At 33.4% G+C, this 21,508-nt stretch overlaps 1 protein-coding gene across 1 annotated transcript in view; it reads left to right on the top strand.

Moving 5' to 3' along the window:
* The window catches only part of Hcn1 (hyperpolarization activated cyclic nucleotide gated potassium channel 1), a 286,942-nt gene that overhangs the window by 149,947 nt on the left and 115,487 nt on the right, over positions 1 to 21,508 (top strand). The window contains exon 3 of the mRNA XM_070041145.1: positions 17,218 to 17,379. Coding sequence (XP_069897246.1) covers positions 17,218 to 17,379 — 162 coding nt within the window. The remainder of the gene's footprint in view (positions 1 to 17,217; positions 17,380 to 21,508) is intronic.

The following is a 21,508-nucleotide window of genomic DNA, read 5'->3' as shown; positions in this document are numbered from 1 at the left end:
ACAAGAGGGAAAAAAATAGGAAAAAGGGAAAGGGTGGCATTGTTAAAAAGCATTATATTCTTTATCTGACTTATGTACCTGTAACCCCTCTGTACATCACCTTTACAATATAAAAAATAAATACACCAATAAAGTATACTGGAAAACCAAACATGAAATGCTATTAAATCCTGAAAAAATATTTTTATTTCCAGTATTAAATGTCACATGCTGTTCCATATAAATACTGTGACAAACTTGGAGGTTTTCAGGTTGGTTACTTTTCTTCTGCATATAGTTCATCACCAAATACTATCAGATTCATTCTGCACATACTGTCAACAGCAAGTACCAAGTAGCATTCTCTCAACCTTATATAATCCTAGCAATACTTTCTGTAAGATTTTGCACAGAGAATGTTTTAGGCACTTTCTTTTGTAGTATTTCATCTATGAATAACTGTGAATTAACCAATCTGAGCAATTCTGTAGGTTCAGTCAAGTTTTACAAACCACTGAAAAATGTACATTCACCCATTATAATGAACAATATTGTTAAGATAACCATAATCTACTTTCACTGCTGTGTAGTTTTCGATGCACCCAAAACTTCTCAATGATGTGATAAAATGTAGCAAAATGTAGAGGTTTCTCTTTCTGAAAAGAATGCTTTTATGTTGAGAAGTTATAAAGTATTGACGTTGACAGAGTACTAATTTATACTACAAGGTAGCAAAATTTTTGAAATTAGGTTGTATGCTGTATTCTGATGTATTTATAAGGAAGTATTTCTATAAATATATTGTGGGACTGGTATAGTTCTAAATTAGATAGAGCTATGCCCTTGAAAACTTATTAATGTTCCTGAATTTATAATGCAAGAGTATCCACTGAACTTGATATGAAGTTAAAATTGAAGCAAGTTAGTAGAAATATAATAAAGGCAAAACATATTCCTATATTTAAGAAGCATATGGATTAATGAAGAGGGCAAATAAATAGGCAATTATATTTCAGCATGATTAATACTAAAATAAACACAAGGGAGCTGTGGGAACACATGAGGAAGTATTTCCAACACAATCCCCAGAGACACAAGAAACATTTTCTAGAGGAAGTAGGGCTGTTTGTTAAGAAACGAGATGAAATTACAGAGAAGGTGAAAAAGGTCAAGAAATCTAAAGTGGCTCATAGTCACTTCAATTACCTCATCACTTCTTTTTCTTAATAGTGCAACGATAAGATATTTAAATGCCGTATAAAAATAGTACAAATATGACTCATGGGCATTATTAGTTGTTTTTATTTTTTAGCTTGTTTTAGATGCATGGATATGCCATTTGAAAATTACATTTGTTTGTTAATATTACAGTTTAGCCCCTCTTTTCATGTTTTCAATAAAGAAGCCTACTAAGAAGAATAAAATTATACTTAAACATAGTAAAAAGCTTTCTTTATATTCTAGAATATATTCTTTACATAAATACAAAAAAGCTTCTATGCAGTAAACAAAAATAGCAATTGAAAATATAATTAGTGTTTATATTGTAATTTATAGTTATGGTATCATACATATATTTACATATATATAACTTATAGTACATATATGTATATATGAAATAGCTATTATATATTTCCATATCTATAAACATATGTATACTATAGATATGCATGTACATGTATACATATATATACAAATGCATATGTATATATATTAATTTTTCTGTGTCTGTGTGCTTGTCCTGGGGCTTGAACCCAGGTCCTATGCATCATCTTTGGGCTTTTTTTTTTAAAGCTAGTGCTCTACCACTTGAGCCATATCTAGACTTCTTTTTGTATTTGTATAGTTAATTTGAGATAAGTTTTACAAACTTGTCTCCCTAGGCTGGCTTCAAACTGTAATCCTCAGATCTCAACCTCCTGAGTAGCTAACATTTCTTGTGTAACTGACTGCAGACTGGCAATAGGTATTACATAGGTTTTATATATATTACATACATGTATACATATGTACATAGCATATATTATATGTTATATATGTATACATGTAAATGTATGTATATCATGTAGATGTAAACACACACATACCTACAAGTATTTATGCACGAAATTCTACAAATGAGTTAAAAGGACTGTGTCATAAACTATTTCTATCTTATTCTGGTTTCAGTTAAAATGATAAATGGCATGTTTACACAATAAACTTAAGTAAACACTGTAAATTAAGACTAACCTATTTATAAACTGGAAGAAATTACCTTTTTCTGGATAAGTATTAATACCACATATAATAAAATATTGCTAAATGTAAATGTACAATTACATAATCTAGAATATCAATAACATAATCTAGAATATCATTACTGCCATGTCACCGTAGAAGACAAGATATTTTTATTCCTTTTAATCTTTTATGGTGACCAGTGCAGCATTATTTCCTGTTGAATATACATTATACACTTGCGTTGTAAAATAGATAGCCTGTTGCATGAATTCCAATCAATTAGTTTTTAATATTTTTATATATTTTGATGAGTAATTTGTGCTTTTTAATGTACATACCTCAATGGGCAAATAGATTCTTTTCAGAACTCTTCTTCAACTTCAAACGAGAGATAAGCAAAAATATGTTCATATGCCATTCTCTTATACACACTTTACTGACCTTTGGGTTAAAATAATTGTATAGGCAATATAAAAGACAACAATGGTATATCTAGAGTAATTTAAACTCGTTTCAACAAAATATAACGGCAAAAGAAAAATGTCTTCTTATTTTTCAGCATGATAAGGGACGTCACATTCAAATGATCTGTTACAAATATGGAAAAATAGAATACTCCCACACAGAGACTGGAGTATGTTCAAGATAAACACAGTTTCTATCAGAGAAATTCAACACTTACTCTACTACTAAGCTACAAACTCAGTCCCCTTGATTCTTCTTATAGTTATGGCAATCAATGAACGTACTAGTTTATCTGATTTTCATCTTTTCTGCCTACAAAAGGACAACTCAGAGAGCCTTGAGTGGTATTCACTGGACATGGGAAATTGTATGATTTTGTAGATGCTTCTTTACTGAGCATTCTGTTCAGGGTCATATTGAAAATAAGTCTGTCTAAGAGCTCCTTTTCAAAGTAAGCACTCATCGCTGTACTAAGAGTATCCCAACCCATCTGTGTCTCTGAATTTTATCAAGAGAGTTGGGTAGATGGATCCCAAGCATTTTCTTTGTGATTCTGAATTATGTAATAACTAGAATTGTATCTAACTAAGCTGTAAGTACTTTTGCAGCATGAGACTTGATTTTTTTTTTTTTTACCCCACAAGGGCTGAGTGCTCCAGAGAAAATTCCAACAATAGTTTGGTATATGGTTTCTAAAGACAGCATTGGAGGTCATCGCTGTGTTGTTGAAGGATGGAATTGCCCTTCAAATTTTCCATTCATCCATGACTTTCTATTCATCAATTTTTTGTCAAAAATACATAAGATTTTGAGAAAGTATCTGCACTAAGAGGAAAACTTAAATTTCATAATACTATTGAAAGTTATTTATATCTGAAAGTTATACTATCTGAAAGTTATTTTGTGTGTGTATAAGGAAAAATTTACATACTCCATTTAATTATTAAATTAAAATATTGAAAATATAATTTATAAAAATATTATTAAAATAGTGGCATATTTTCCATTGAAATGTTTTAATGTAATAAAATATCAGAACTGGTTCACTGCAGTTGTATATAGGCCAGTACCCATCTCTAGGAAAAAGTAGAAATGATATTTACTTTTGCTCTGCCCCCATAATTCCTGTGTTTTTCTGTTCTTTCTCTTTGTTTCTGATTTACGTCTTTGGAAGGTTTGCTATGGGACTTTGGATGATCTTCCTGATTTGTTTGAATATTTTTCATGCTATATCATATACCGTGCTATCTCTAAGCCCCTTGGTATATTTGTCTCTGATTTTCTGTTTCAGAAAACAGGTGATGTTTTCTTCCTTGATCCTTAGAATGTTTCTTTTGTGCTGTATATTTTCTTGATACAGATAGACTAAGTAAAGTTGCCTAGTCATTTGTTCTATAAGAATTAAACCCTTCATGAGGATTTCATGCTAGTTGCTTCCCAAACACAGACACTTCACTTTACTTCCTAAAATCATGACAGAGTTAGGGTTTCAACATACAAATTTGAAAGAGCCATAAACATTGAGTCTTCTAAAGAGCCACTGATAGATCAGTAAATTTGGTTGATGAGTAATAAAAATATGAAATTATTTAAAAAAGCATTGTGACATTATATCTGTAAAACTCCTGAGAATAGATTAGTTTCCTTTAGGTATAAAATTTTATCACATAACTATTCTCACCTGGATTTTTTAAATGACTTGTAAATATTTTCATGTAACATTTAACCCTACAATTTAAAAAACTCACATCATTGTGAATATTGAACACAGAAATTGAGCCCTTGGGTGAGGACCTTTATGAAGGGCGTTAGAAACAGTTATTCGTGATAAAAATACAAGAATTTAAGTATAGAGTTAATATTAAAACTTTTCTTTCTTCATAATCTTAAAATGATTTGGATTTTTCTTTAAATAAATTGCTAAACAAACTATAAAAATATTATCTTCTTTGAACTGCCATGCTACAAAAATACACCAAATTGAAAGGAATATACAGAGGCAGGAACCAATGCTGGATTTTGCTCAAAGCATGACAGTGATTTGTTAGTTTGAATGCTGGGTGAAAGCCAGGATTATGAGGATAGTAACCTTTTAAATTCCTCCACTTAGAACTTGTCAAAAATCCTGAATTCTTTTGAGTTTACATAGTGCCAACTCAATAGGAATAAGTCCAAATCTCATTTTTTAGAGTGGATTTTGGCACAGCTTAGGTGTCTGTTACAAGGATAGCCTGTTACTGAAATTGGTAATGGATCTGGAATTTCTTGTGAGTTATGTTGTCAGCACCACTATCAGCAGAAACTAGTTTTTTTTTTTTTGTTCAGTCAAAATAATCTGAAGATCTGAAATAACCTGCATTATCATAATATCAAATATTGACAGTCTTGTAAAGTTTAAGAATTTTTGCATGAATATAATGTATTCAGAACAGAACACATAAACCAATTTCCTGTTTAATAGTAACTTTATTATTGCATGTGACAATGCCCATAGAAGTAATTAAAATGGCTCTCATACATTGATTATGTGTAATCAAAATTTAATCATTAGTTGATGCACTTATTATACAAGTCACTATTACAATGTTGATAACCAACAAATATTTCAATTTGATTCTATAAAATGGACACAAAAATAAATACATTCACAAAGTCATGCCGATTTTTTGAAAAAAGGTGACTTTTATGTAATCTTTACACTCACTTTATTGTACATGAATTGAAATTGAATGAACATTAATAAATAGTAGACTTCATTCACTTTCCCTTTCCTTATTTTTATTCCAATTAAATATGTGTCAAATTCCTTGAGATTCTCAGGTAGTAAGATATGATCCTTTCCATCCAAGAGTTTATATTTTAATAGAGACAGTGGTTACATAACCCCAGACTAGGAAGAATAGTGACTCATAAATTTTACAAATGAGATGACAGAACAAAATGAATGTGTAGGCTAAGAGAAAGGGAATCAAATGAGGTATGATAAGTAAGTGATGGCCAGATCATGAAGGATCTTCTGTGTTATAATTAAGGAGCTCCTCTTCATCATACCTTTAATGCAATATGATGATCTTAAAAATCATTAGTTAGGATGCATCTTTTTAGAGGTGACAATAAAAATGTGGACTATGAAAATATTAATAAAACCAGCAATCTTCTGAATGACTTGATTGTGGGCTTCAAAATTAAGACTATTCTAGTCAGCAGAGGTGAAGTTTGTGAAATAACTTGACTACATGTTTTAGTTGGAACTGGGCACTGGTGGCTCCAGCTTGTAATCCTAGCTACTCAGGGGGCTGAGATCTGAGTATCACAGTTCTAAGCCAGCCTAGGCAGGGAAGTCTGTGAGACTCTTTTCTCCAATTAATCACAGGAAAAGCTGGAAGTGCTGCTATAGCTCACATGGTAGAATGCTAGCCTTGAGCACAAGCAGCTTAGAAACAATGCTTAGGCCCACGCCCAGATTTCAAGCCCTAGGACTGCCAAATAAAGAAAAAACAGACAAACAAAAAATGTTTATCTGAATTAGGGAAGGGATGGGGAACAAAAAATGGTGAAACAAAGGTCGATGGGGGAACCAATGCAACAGTGATATTCATAAAACAACATGTTGGAAATGATTTGTACAACTTAGGGTTGGGAGATGATGGAATGGGAGGAAAGTGGGAGAAAAATGAAGCCAAGGGTAACAAGTTCAACAAGAAATGTACTCACTACCTTACTTATATAACTGTAATCCCTCTATACATCACCTTGACAATAAAATTTAAATAAAGACCTAAAAGAAGTTATAGTTGGAGTTATGAATGAGGAAGGATTCTGTCAAGCAACATATGGAGAGTATAACCTGACCTCTTCCAACTTGAGAGAACAGAGAATGAGAATCCCAAGTAATTAGCATAAACCAGGAGCAAGAAAGATATATGCTTTACAGAAAGAGAAAGAAATGTAAGAGCACAGGAATTTGTTACCTGGTAAGAGTGTAGAGAGGTGAGGTCTATGTAGCTTGTAAATTGTACAGTGGATTAAATACCAACAATATGTGCAAATTTTGATGTGCACAAAATAGGAGATAAACTGATTTACAAAGTCAATATAAAGAAGTGGACCTTGTATAAATAGTGTTTGAGTATGTTTGGGAAGTAGACATTAGTAGAATGGATAGAACAGAATATATATTTAACATAGGTAGACTAAAAGGCTGATGAAGAATATGGGGAAGAACCTATGGAAGAATAGTGGAGGTGATTAAAGAAGCAAGGTGACTCACTATTCCAAGAACAAAAAATGGAAACTAAATCTATAAAAGAAGAGGTGTTAGAGAGAATAAAAATGACACTGTGCATCACACTCCAGTAGAAGAGGATGAATGTAACCATGTTTAAAGGACAATATTTCCTCAGTATAGGTGGAAGTTAATAACATTCTAGTAATTGATGTGAGGAAGGTTGATAAGGTCCTTTCAGGGAGATTCCAGTGTGTTACCCAGGAATGTGACAATCCCAGCAGACCTTGTTGAATATCTAGAGGGTGTTCATACCATGAGGCAGTTTTATGGTTTTGCAAGATTTTCCTAGAAATATATGAAAGCTCTTACATACTAATGAGAATGAAGAAAAACTGTCTTGGAGCACCCTGAGAATTTGCATATTACCATGAAAATACAACAGCAGAGCAGAACCAGGAGACTTCAAACTAGATATTGTAGAGAATGAGTTAATGGATAGCAATATGTGAATGACCCAAGAAATGAGCATATGCCAGGAGCATGAAAGAAATACGAATTTCTGAAACAGAAAACAGTGTGAAAACTAGTCATTTGTAACATGGTGAATGTATAGAGAGGTCAAATAATGGGGCCTGCAATCACCTATCATTTAAGATGTTCATTAAGATAATCTCAGGTTAGGAGGGAAAGGCAGTGATGCTGAGTGAGGAAAAGGGAAAGAGATAAATAGAACTTTATTTTTTTCTCTTCGTCCTGAGGCTTGACCTCTGGGTGCTGTCCCTCAGCTCTTCAGCTTAAGGCTAGTGCAATACCACTGGAGCCACAGCACCACTTCCTGTTTTCTGAGTGGTTTATTGGAGATAAGAAAAGGTCAGATAAGATGATGTTAAGGGAAATGAACCTAAGATAAGGACACAAGTGTTTTTGTCTTTCTTGCTATTGTTTCTAACGTATTTATAAGGTACCACGTGATATCTTTGTTGCTTTGTCTGTCCCTCTCCCACAGTATAACCCCTGTTTTCACTGTTTTTGATGTTGGTATAATTTGGGGAGCGGCAGGGAAAAAAACAAATTGTTTGAATAGGGATACAGGTTGACCCATTGCAACAGGGAGATGTATAACACGCTATGTAGAAAAACGAACTTTACAAGACAGGGTAGAGGCATGGGGGGTGAGGGCATGGGAGGGGAGGAATGTTGTTGTGGAGAATGGAGGGAAGGGATGGTAGGGGAAAAACAAAGAGGAGGCAACAATGCTTGATAAGAAATGTACTTATTACCTTGCTCATGTGATTGTAACCCCTCTGTACAGAATTTTCACAACAAAACAAAACAAAACAAAACAAAGTTCTTGCTGGGGCTGGCTTTGAACTGTGATCCTCAGATCTCAGCTTCCTAAGTAGCTAGGATTACAGGTGTGAGCCACCAGCGCCTGGCTAAATAGAACTTTTAATTGTTAGGTCTCAAAGAATGGGAAAAATTAGTACAGTGAAAGTAAGACATGGAGAGTAAAATATGGCTATAAAGTTAATGTGATCAGAGAACTAAATTTTGGTAACTAAAGGCTCAAAATGAGGACAAGGCAAAAATGGTGACAATCATCTCTGTAGATATTCATGTGATAACGAATATAACAAAGATATTCTAGATTTAAGGAGTCATAAACAAAATTTGAGTACAAACTTTCTTTGTTATGGTAGAGATTCTGAACTGCACAAACATACTACATGTTTCTAAACTGGGAACTCTTCCTCCTTCCTTCCTTCCCTTTCTTTGTGTTTTGTTTTCATCCCCCCTCCACCCCTTCTCTTCCTTGTATATTGTAACTGTATGTGAAGTCAATGTTTTGTGAATGCAATCCTTTATCTCTAGGGTTCACCATCTAAAGAAAACACAGATACATAAATAATTAATGCAATGTATTAAACACTTCTACAGAAGTATAGACTATCCTCTGGGAGGAAGCACCTAATTCTGTCCCAGGAGAAGTCATAGAAGCCTTTAGTGAAGAAGTGTAGTAAATATGAATCAAAAAAATCACCACTTAAGAAAAAGATAGGAGATATGATAACAGCATAAGAGTAGACTATCAACAAGTGAAATCCCTGATGAGTTCTTGTATAAAGGCTACTGTGCTACACTAAAGCTACCAGCACAACTGTGTTCATTGAAACATTTTTTATGCCATAGCTAATATATAGAACCAACCCAGATGCCCCTCAGTAGATGAATGGATCAAGAAAATGTGGTATATATACACAATGGATATACACAATGGATTTCTATGCTTCCATCAGAAAGAATGACATTGCCCCATTCATAAGGAAATAGAAAGACTTGGAAAAAATTGTATTAAGTCCAACCCAAAGAAACTAGGTTTCATGGATTCCCTCATTTGTAATAATTAGTATATGTCTAAGATAATCCTAGAAAAGGATCACAATAGCCCAATAGCTATGTTCATATGACCATATAAAATGATGCTACTCAACATAACCTCCAGGATATGGGAACAAAATATTGTTTTGTTTTTGCATTTTGTTTTTGTTTTTAATGTACTGTGTAAAGTTATCTGTTTTTTCTTTAGTTTTTGTTTTGTTTCTTTTTGTTTGTTTTGGTGTATCCCCTGTTGTCACTATTCTTTATTTTGGTACCCTTTGTCTTGTGTATACACTTATCTGATTTGGGGAAGGGAAGGGGGATGACAAAATGGTGAGACAAAGGACAAAGGGTGAACCGATGCAACAGTGATACTCACAAGACACTATGTTGGAAATGAAATTTATAACTTAAGGGTGAGAGGAGTCAAGTTGAAGGGAACATGGGAGAATACTAGGGAAAGGGTACTAATGTTCAGCAAGAAACGTACTCATTACCTTACTTATGTAACTGTAACACCTCTGTACATCACAATAAAATTAAATTAAAAAAAATAAAAGCCACTGTGACAACTTTGGTAACTTTGGTTTGCCTTGAACTCAGATTATACTTTTTTGGTTTTTTTTATCTGTCCTGAATCTTGAACTCAAGACCTGGACTCTGTTCCTAATCATTTTTGCTCAAGGCTAGTACTTTACCACTTGATCCACAGCTCTACTTCTGGCTTTGGGGTAGTTACTTGGAGGAAAGGGTGCCACAAACTTTTCTGTCAGGGCTGGCTTTGAACTGCAGTCCACATATCTCAGCCTTCAGAATAGCTTGGGCATGAAGAAATGATGCCCAGATAACTCAGAGTAGCTTCTAAAGGTGAGAGAGTATCATTATTTGGTAGAAGGAAAGAAAGATCACAAATGGTCTTTCATCTATGGCCAAGGAGTTTGGGCATCATGAAAATTATTTTGTTCTCTAGTGGAAATCTCAGCAGATAACTTGCAAGATCAAAGTTAATTCATATAATGGCAATCCTGGATCTCACATTCACTACATTTTCAAGAGAGTGAGATTTCATGTGGGGTCATACTGTTGATAAAATTGTGATAGATTCAACTAACATCTAATTTATGAATTCAATCACAAGAAAAAAATTAATTTTATGAATGAGAGAGGGATTTGACAAGTTGATTCTCAATTTATTTTGAAATATAAGTGTGCTAAACATGAACTGTTTCCAAAGAAAATTATTAGGATAGGATGGTTTAGAGATTAGAAAGATCTATTATGAAATAAAACTGATTTAAGTAATTGCTTATTGACATTTGAATTGATCAACAGTTTATTGGAATACAATGAATGGCCCAGAGAAAAAGTGCAATTATGAACTTGGGTTATATGAATCATTTATAGTAGAATTGACACTATAAAAGATTGAGGAGTTATACATTATAAAAGAGGATTGCTGGGAAAGTAGAAAACAAATGCATGTGGGTTTCTTGTGCTTTCAAAGAATTCAACATAATTAAAGAATCAGGTGAGAAATGGAATATACCTGAAATAGCAGAAGGCTAAAAAGTTCAGTAGAGTTAAAAGAAGAAAATCCTCAGATTTGCAATGAGAAGTACAAGTTGTCATGTCGAAAACAAACTTTACAACTTTGGTGGGGGGGGGGGAGGATTAGGTGGGGGGCAGGAGGAGGCTGGGAAGGGATGTGAAGGGTAAACAAAGGAGGAGGCTACAATGCTTGATAAGAAATGTACTCATTATCTTGCCCATGTAATTGTAACCCCTCTGTACAGTATGTTCACAATAAAAACAAATAAATAAATAAATAAATAAAAAGAAAATCCTCAGATTTAAAAAAATATGGGAAACCAGTGCACTAAAGAAAGAAGCACCTTTTGGAAAACACTAGAAAAATTTGCAAAACAAGAAGGAGGGAGAATGCAGTCAAAACTTCAGTGTACATCTTTCAACATTAACAAACGTGAGAGAAAGGGTGGGTTAGGAGTGATGGGTGACAATGTTGTCAGACACTTTGTATTCACAAACTTTTGTAGAATAGGAACTTCTTTGTATAACTACTTAAAGTTAATAAAAAATTAAAAAATGAGTTTTTGAAACAAAACCAAGATAAACTGTAGGATCCAGTCTGTACAAAGCAATGTTTGAGATATTTGGAGTTGTATTCTGAAGACATATTGCTAAAGAAAAAGTGAGCAGGAGGCCTGAACATAGGAAAGGTTAATTTGAGGTTGATGAGACAAGTTCATACGTCATTACCCATAGCTTGCCCCTTGTCCTCTGTGGACATTCACAGAATTTGTCCAGTATTATGAAAATTTTCCAACTCTTCACTAAAATAGTGAAACATATTTTTTAGGGAATAATTGGATTTCACTGAATGTTAAAAAGGGTAAAATTGAATTTGTAATTATCTGTGGGAATAATAATTTTCGATCTAGAGCTAAAAGGGAAATACAGTATACTCTCAAACTTATTCTGATTCTGCTTTCATGGATAAGTGTTACTTACTCCAGAATGTGCTAAAAGTGAACAGCATTCATGAGAAATCTGTGATAGGTGCAGAGAAAAAAAATGATTACTGACTGAAATAGGTGAGGAATCTTTGAGGAAGATGATATTAGTTGGAGACATGTGAACAATGTCTAAGGTTATAATCTGACTATAGCAAATATTTAAGTGGTTTTAGTGATTTGAAAATTCAGTTTTCACAAGTAGGATTTATTCCTTCTAAGAGACCTTCTGGATAAAAGTCAAAACAATAATATACTTACAGAAATTATGATAAACTAAGTAATTTTGACACTTCAGGGGTTTGAAAATATCTAGATGTACTATCATTCAAATTGATTAGGTTACTATCCCACTTCTAAATATGAAATTATGACATTTTTCAATAGAACAGATCTTACTCAATTGTTTTCTTTGGGAGGGTTGTTGCTAACAACTTGCCAACACTTGTTTATTTTGTAAGGTTTAGTTTCTTTTTGGGGGAGTATAGCCAGTAAGCTTTTCTCTTATTAGGTTTTATCAAATGGCAGAATGTGTGGTTTCTTCACTAAGATTTGTATCTCTCTCTCTCTCTCTCTCTCTCTCTCTCTCTCTCTCTCTCTCTCTCTCTCTCTCTCTCTCTCTCTCTCTCTCTCTCTCTCTCTCTGTCTTCTGTCTTTTTGGCATCCTATCAAAGTTATGTACTTAGTGATTTCCTTCTGAAGCCATCTGCCAAGGCAGTGAACAGCTCTGCTTTTTTTTTTCCAGAGCATCTCTGACATAACAACCACTCAGATAAATGAGTATTCTCAGCTTGACTGGCTCTGCTGGCCAGAATCTCTGGAGGGAGTGCCAATGCATGATGTCACTTTGATAGCCACAGTATAAAAAGTTAGAAAGATGGATTGTTTTTGTCTTCACAGTTTCTTTCTCTTCTTTGCACTATTAACTTCACTTGGAAGATGGTGCAGTGAGCTGACTGCAGCCTTTCTATGTTGAAAATGGTGAGAATAGGCTGGGGATTTTATGAGGGATAGTGTAAAATGGACTTAAATACAATGGTCTCTGGGAGGTTTTACTCATTACACCATTTTCTTTATTTGTTTTTGCCAAGATTAGTGTTTGCACTCATATTTTCATGGTGCTCTTAAACTAGGCTCTACCACCTTGAGCCACAGTCCCCTCCCAGTTCTTTTGCTCATTTTTGGTGCTGGTCCTAGGACTTGAAGTCAGGACCTGGGGGCTGTCCCTGTGCTTTTGTACTTGAGGCTAATAGTCTACTGCTTGAGACACAGCTTCAGTTCTGGATTTTTGGAGGTTAATTGGAGATATGAGTTTGACAGACTTTCGTGCCTGGCCTGGCTTCAAACTGCAATTCTCAGATCTCAGCATTCTGAGTAGCTAGAAGTAGCCGTGGGTGCTCCACTCTACTGATTACTTTTGAGATAGGATCTTGTGGGCTTTTCTGCTCCAGTTGGCTTTGAACCATGTTCTGCATCTCAGTCTTCTGAGTAGCTATTACAGGTAGAAACAAGTGTATCAGTTGAATTATAACTTTTAATTTCAATTTTATTTTACCAACAAAAAATGAAGCTTGTTTAGAAAAAAGTTTTATGTCATGTATATAGGTATATAATAGTAATAATAATATAATAATAAATATAATAAAACTATAGTTTATGGTGTGATAAAGTGGAAGTTTGTATTTTAACTTTTAAAAAGTCCATTTGTTTTTCTCTTTAAGAAAAAAACTATTATAGAATTATGTCAATGGAAGATTTACTTTAGATTATTCTCACTTGCTATAACAGTGTACCCGAGTCTGGAAAATTTATCAAGAAGACATGTTTATTTTGTCTCACATTTCTGGAGACTGAAGTCCAGGGCACTGATACTGACTTAGCTTTTGGAAAGGACCCCACTGCATCCTATCACAGAAAAAATGCAGAAAGGGGTACAGGGGTCATGTGGAAGAATCTTGAAGGAGAGAAAGATGATGCTTCTCTACCTTAAAAGTAAACCACTCTTTAGTAACTAGCATTCTACTGAAAGACTTAAACTCACTCTGTGAGACATAATCCGGTCACGAGAGAACTGAATTGCTCAAGAATGACAATTGATTTGGAAGGGGGTACCTTTCAGAACCTCAGCACTTTCACCGGGACCCCCTTCTTAAATATCCCCTTTATGTCATTTCAATTCCACTCCATGCCACGTCATTGGAGCCAGCTTCTAGCACCCAAGCCTTTTGTAGAGAAGCCTAAGAAAGGCAGAGCAAAACTTTAGAAGTCATTGCTCCTCCTTATTTTATTTTAGTGGAAAGCTTAGTCAGTTTTTGGGACTTGATTAATCCAAACTGAGGAGTAGAATTCTGGTCTTGTGGTCTCAAGTTATGCTTCCTTAATAAGTTTCCCCTTTTCTTCTTAGCAAATTTGTTGTTTCTAAGATTAGAAATGGTTATTTCAGGATTTGAAATATATATATATATATATATATATATATATATATATATTATGTACTTTTCAGTTAATATTCCATAAAAGTATATGTGATGAAAAAAATTAAGATTTTTGCCACACCAAAAAGTCTACCATTGGCAGTAGGTAAGCCAAATATGTTGGATGATATGCGAAATATTTATCAATAATCACTTATCTGTAAATTTAGCCAACATCAGGAATGTGAGAGTAAAACTACTGGATTAGATTCACTCTCAGAAAATAAAAGAAATTGTAGTACATGGCTTATTTTGGGATATGATTAAAATACATTAGCAAACATATTCCAAATATGTAATATACTGTAAACATATTTCAGGGACAATTTAAAACAATCTGATTAAGGATGCTATAGAATTCTTCTTGGACAATATTAAAGTAGAATTGAAAATAATTATTTATTGCTTATGGAGTATCTGCAAGTTTCTGTCTATGGAAGTAGAACTCACAAGCTATGTAAAATGGGTTTAAACATATTCCTCCAAATTTTCTCCACTATAACAGTTCATTATGAGAACTGGTAAAATGAAGCGATCTCTCTATTTTAAGAGTGTTCAGATTAAAAATAACAAATTAGTAGGATGATTAATCTAAAGCAAAATTACATTCTATCACTATTTACTAAATATCTAATTATTTAATAATTGTATTGGTTATTAAAGTATTATGATTATTTAGCATAATACTAGTGCCAAGTACTAACATTCTAGTGATATGGATAGGGATGGAGAAGATAACCTCAAATCTAAGGATTGCCTTTTAGAAAAGTTCATAATGACACAGCAGAAAAGGACCCAAAATATTTCTCACATGTTATGAAGGGGTTTATATGGTTAGGATTTTGTATGGTTAGGGTTCTTTTGAGAACATTTTAGACATTATAAAGAGTTCCTAATGGAAATGGTAATCGATAGCACATGCCATTTAGTAAGTAATCTTGAACACTTAATATACAAAAAGATCCAATTCCTTAAAGACAAAAAAGTCAGCTTTCATGCTCTAGAACACCCTAGAGTCCATTCAGAGTCCTCGTAGTTCAATCATGCTTATAGTTTGTAATTTCGACAGAGTTTCAGATAGTTATTCAAGTAATTAGACTGAAAAGTAGTGTGTCTTTTTTGATCCAGAAGTATATATTTTATAATGTTATTCTACTTCTTGCAAGTACTGAAGCTACAAGAATTCCATAATGATTTTATAAGTAAATAATTAAATATGAATATGGAATTCTAATTTGCAGTATATCTAACTCCATGGTGATTTTCTTTTCTTCTGTTATTTGTAGAAAGTTTTTGTTAGCTAAAAAATCATTATGTTTAATCAGAGAATTCAGGGGTGAATTGTGCATATAATTTTCAGTATTTCAAGGTGTTAATGTAGACTTATTCATATTTGTTTATTGCACTTATTAGTAATTATTTTCACTGTTTTTTTTCTTTTTTGGCTATCAATCTAGAGTGTAGGTTTGTTTCCAAATAGGGTTTGTTATTCTAAAAAAGTAAAATATTATATGTGGGAGAGTTCTGTAAACCACTTAAGAGAAAAGAGTAGGTTCATATTCTAGTTTTTTTAATAAAAAATGAGGAATTATACATGAAAACTGCACATATATTTTCTAATTTTGTTGGAAGATAATGACTGGTCATATTTTTATGTTTTCTTTTTAATGAAGTAATGTTGCCCACCATAAAAATTTGAAAAGTAACACAACTAGTTTTAACATCTTAAATAATTACACATTTTAAATCAACTCCTGGTAATTTTATCTAAAAAGTAATTATTCAAAGTTAATATGCACAATTAAGAACCATTTTACTCAAAGACAGAATATTAACTATATTATTCTTTTTTAATTTAAATTTTATTGTAAAGGTGATGTGGAGAGGAGTTACAGTTACATGAGTTAGGTAATGAGTACGTTTCCTTTTGAATAGTGTCTCCTCCTCCCTCATTCTCTCCCAATTTCCCCCCCCTGACTTTCCTTCCCCCAAGTTGTATAGTTCATTTCCAAGGTAAAATCTAGTGAGAATCACTGCTGAATTGGTTTAATCTTGGTAGCACCCTTTCTGTACTTCCTTATTCCCTCCCCAAATCAGATAAACTTATGTACACAAGACAAAAGGTACAGAAATAAAAAAAAATAGTGACAAAACATAATAAAGTAAAGAAAAAAGGAAAGAAAAAAACCTGCAACAGTACAGAAAAAACAACAACAACCACAACCACAACAAACTCTTGTTTCCATTTCTTGGAGTACACTTTGATTCTTTTTCTTTTTCTTTTTCTTTTTTTTTTGGTCATGGGGCTTGAACTCTGGGCCTGGGCGCTGTCCCTCAGCCCTTTAGCTCTACCACTTGAGCCACAACATCACTTCCTTGGAGTTCATTTTGATAAGCACAATTTTATATAATCATATACTCATAGTTATGAGCCTTTGTGATCTTCTCTTAAGAATATCCTTCTTATTACTGTGTGAATGTTTAGAGCGCTGTCTAATAACCAATATTATCTTAATCTTAATTTACATTTTGTATTGATTATATTTTGTAATGGATTCTTTTTGCATATAATTTTTAATTCTTAAGGGATGAGAAGCAGAGAAAAAAAGCTATCTTTTTAATTTTACTTCCTTGTTTTCAAGCAGTCTGACTCAAAGGGTCACAGACAGTAAATGAAAATAGCTGACAAAACTAATGTTATATAATACATACATTTCATTCCTTTCTATTTTTAACTGAAAAGGCTATTATGTTCATCAAGCTTAATGCTAACCTCAGTGAGTAGAAAGGCAAATAATCAAAATCTGTATTTCTATTTTTGAAGAAAGTGCTCCCATTTTTTAAATCAGCATTTACAAACTGGGCAGCACTGCTAATGTTAATATTGAGCTGTTTTTTTATGATCTCTAATTATTTGATTTGATGTTTTGGTTAACAGATATTCCACATGACATATGACCTTGCTAGTGCGGTGGTAAGGATTTTTAATCTCATCGGCATGATGCTGCTTCTGTGTCACTGGGATGGTTGTCTTCAATTTTTGGTCCCATTGCTGCAGGATTTCCCACCAGATTGCTGGGTGTCACTCAATGAAATGGTTGTAAGTACTTCGTATTATTTTTACCTCCTACCTTTTCAACCGTTTGCCTAAATCATTCAAGTACGTATGCTAGAATAGTCTTCTGCCTCATCCATAAATGTTTAAAGAATTCTTGACTTTGCTTCTATAGATATGAAACCACATGTATTTTGTTCAACACAATTTCATTCTCATGCTCTCTGCAATGTGTATCTTTCAGCACCTATTTTCATAAGATTTGTTCTGTGTGTGTATTGGGACATGTTATATTTCACAAGTACAAATATACACATAATCACCATACATGCTTTATTGAAACTATTCCTCAGATAATTCCTTTTATGTTTTGACCTTTATTTTCAGCTTTTAATATTCTCTAAGCAAAGTTGTAGGTATTGTCAAACATACCAAGGCATATTCCTCAGTACACAAAAAATGAGATATGTATGAAGTTCATTGATGTTTAACACATTATTTTAATGGGAATAACAAGGATTAGTTCATAGTTCATTGCATTTGGCAATGTTGGCAATAGTTTTAAAGGCATATAATATATATATATATGTATATATATATATATAAATTAATTAGGAATCTAGGACCACCCAATGTTCCACACATGGAATAAGTATGGTTATGATTTTTGTTTGGAGCACATTTTGCTTCAAGGTGTTGCATCAAACAATCTTGCTTTATGAGAATGACAAATAAATACTGCATCTGTACCAAATAACAGTTAAATGACATTGGAGCCAATGTTGCACAAAATTCCCCCCGCGGCCCCCCCCCGTAGTCAATAGATACATAGTTGTTACACAGAAGAAAGCACTTTATAGCACAACTATACAATGTTTAAATTTACACACACTGCAAACAACATTCCTCTGGCTTCTTTATCTCAACAGTCATATCTTAGTTTTGCAACCCATATGACAACTCCTGCTCTCATAATCTACATGATTACCTGGGAGGTTGTATTATCAGAACTGAATGTTAGAATCTCATTCCACAATAACTCTACTCCTAATACCTCCACGAGTTTAGACATATCACATAACTTTCCTGCACTTAGATTCTTCAGCTTGGAGTTGAGTATTTAAGATTTGTTCTTCATCTAGATTATCTATTGATTACTTCTGTGTGCAGGCATTATCTCAGGTGTCAAACATACAGTGGAGAATGAAACAATGTCTTTGATAAGCTTGTGTTCTAACAAACTTTTATTCATTCCATTTTTTCTTGTTGTGAAACCTACACATATTTTAATAAATTAAGCCCTTCTATGAAAGAATTCATATTCCTGTGAAATTATGTATATTATCTATTATGAATCTGGACTGAGGCTTCTGAAATACAGGCATTACCCAACACTCCTGAACATGGTGAAATACTGCCCTCTTTCTGCTGACCAAGTTGTGTACCTTTGAATGTGAAGCATGTCACAGGAGGCTTGCTCTCTTTCTCTCCTTTTGTTGCTTTCACTCCTTCCCTCCCTTTTTCTCTCCCCATTTCTCTTTCTCCCATACCCTCCTTTGTAGCTACTCAGTAAGTATATTTTATTCCTACTTGATTACTGCCTGTATACATTGACAGAATGTCTTTGAGGAGTAGAAACTAATCACTAAAGAGACACACACGGGGAGTATTTATTTCAATTAGTTTCAATTGGCTTTGGATCAAAAACATTTTCAACATAAAGAATCTAATCACTTCAGTTACTTCTAGCTCAACATCTGTCCTTACAACTATAAATGTATGCTGGAGGTCTTGCTGTCTCTTAGGTAAATGATTTGTTGGAAAAAAGTATTTATTACATGTAAGCTGCCATATAGAAGTACTACATGAAACCTAAGGTGACTCTGATATCTATTGATATTCTAGAAAATGTATAAAGGTGAAATTTAAATATATACATTGTTTTTACAAAATCCATTCAACTCTTTGAAAACTGACGAATGAAACCACATAACTACACTAAAATATCCAAGAAATGAAGTAAATATAATGGAAATAGGTACTGACGAAATACACCTCTCTTATCATGAGTTTAAATAATATACATGGATTTCGTTTTCTATGCATTACAAATTGTATAGTTATAAAATTATTAGCTCTAAATAGAAAGTCCTGCCATCATAGAATTTTTAAAACTGTCCTAACAAAAGGTAAGTAATTTGCTGACAAATCATTGTAGCTTTACTATGAAAAAAAGCATTCATAACTTCTATGAGTTATAATAATAAAGTAGGTCATCATCCTGCTGAGTATCGTGATTTCTCCTTTGCTGTCCTGTTTCTACCCATTAGGAAAGTCTGCCTGGCAACCACTCTCTATTGAATAGACTCTGGCACCTCACAAAGGAATGTGGTTTGCATACAGTGTTCTTTCTTCTTACTTAGATGTGTATTGTTTATGGGAAAAACATGCTGGAAAATAAAATTTATATTTCTTATTTCATTTTCAAATATAATTTGATTTCCAGAAAACCTTTCATTTGAATCATAGTTCTCATTAATAGAGAAAATTTAAAATACTGCTGTTATCTGTTGGTTATAATGAAATTAAGATGCCTTAGCAATTCCAAACCAAGGTATAATAAGTCCTAAACATTTGTCCTTATATACTAGTTATTAAATTTAAGTAACGAATGTCTGAAAGAGATATCATTCATGAAGTTATATCTTCTAAAAAGTAAAACCAACTAAAACTGAAGAAAACCCCCAAAATATTTGCAGTCTAATATTTCCCAAAACACAAATTTACTACCCTTAATAAATTAGCTCTCATATCTTATCTTGAGTGTGTCTTTGAAATTTTTTTATTATTAATTTACATTATTGTTGCTCTGGGTGATATACAAAGGGATTACAATTACAGGAGTTAGATTATGAGTACTGAATATGTTTCCTTTTGTACAGTGTCTTTTGTTCCCTCACTGTCTCCCAGTCCTACCCTCTGGTCTCCACCCAGTTGTATAGTTCACTTTCATCAGTATCTAGTGAGTTCCACCCTTTTCACCTCAAGTTCTGTACCTTCCCCTTCCCCTTTCAATAATGTACACTTGAATACACCATAAATAAGATGAAGAAGACAAAAATAATCAAAAAACTAAAAGCTTCAAATAAAAAAAATAGAAAGAGATCTCTTGTTTCCATATCTTCAAGTTTTAGGATTATATATTTTATGTGATTATGAAGAAACACTCAGGCATTGCACTTTTGTGTTTCTCTCCTAAAACTATTCTCTTTTGGTCTCACTGTGTGTGAGTATCTAGAATCCTCCATAATTCATCATCTTCTAGTGTATTTTAGATCTAATTTCTTCATATCAGAGAGAACATCTGTTATTTGTCTCTCTGAGCTTGGCTTACCTCACTTAACATGATTTGTTCTAGTTCCATCTATTTCCCTGAAAATGACATTATTTTATTCTTTCTAATAGCTATGAAAAATCCCATTATAGAGGTACCACACTTTTTGGATCCACTTATCTATTGGGGGACATCACAGATGTCTTCATGTCTTGGCTATTGTGCATAATGCAGCAATGAACATGGATGTGCAGTTATCTTTACCATATCCCTGCTAATGATGTTCAGGGTAGATGCCCAGGAGTATGGTATGGCTAGGTCATAGGGATTTGAGTATTTAGTTTTTTTGAAGAACCTTCAGACTGCTATCCAGAGTGGTTGTTCTAGTTTATATTCCCACCAATAGTGCAGTAGGGTTCTTTTTTCCCCCTCATCTCCAGCAATATTTGTGGTTGTCAAATTCACAATGTTGGCTAATTTAACTGGGGTGAGATGGAATCTGAGTTGTTTATGGCTGAGGATGATGAGCATTTCCTCGTGTGTTGCTTCGTCATTCTTACCTCTTCTTTTGAGAAGTCTCTCCTTAGCTCCCTTGCCTATTTAGTAATTGGCATATTAAGTTTGGGAGGAGTTAGTTTTTTGAGCTCCTTGTATATATTGGATATTAGGCTTTTGTCTGATATATTGCTGGTAAAGATTTCCTCCTAATTTGTTTCTGTCATTGTAATTTATTACTATGTCCTTAGCTGTTCTGGAATGATGTAATCCCACTTGTCAAGTCTCTGTCCTATTTGTTGTTCCCCTGGGACTCTCTTCAAGATGTGTCTACCTATATGAACA

The sequence above is a fragment of the Dipodomys merriami genome, unplaced genomic scaffold (assembly GCF_024711535.1).
Source record: "Dipodomys merriami isolate MVZ:Mamm:240054 unplaced genomic scaffold, mDipMer1.0.p SCAF_30, whole genome shotgun sequence".
Lineage (NCBI taxonomy): Eukaryota > Metazoa > Chordata > Mammalia > Rodentia > Heteromyidae > Dipodomys > Dipodomys merriami.
The sequence above is the reverse complement of the archived record's forward strand: the minus strand, read 5'-3'. Positions and strand labels throughout refer to the sequence as shown.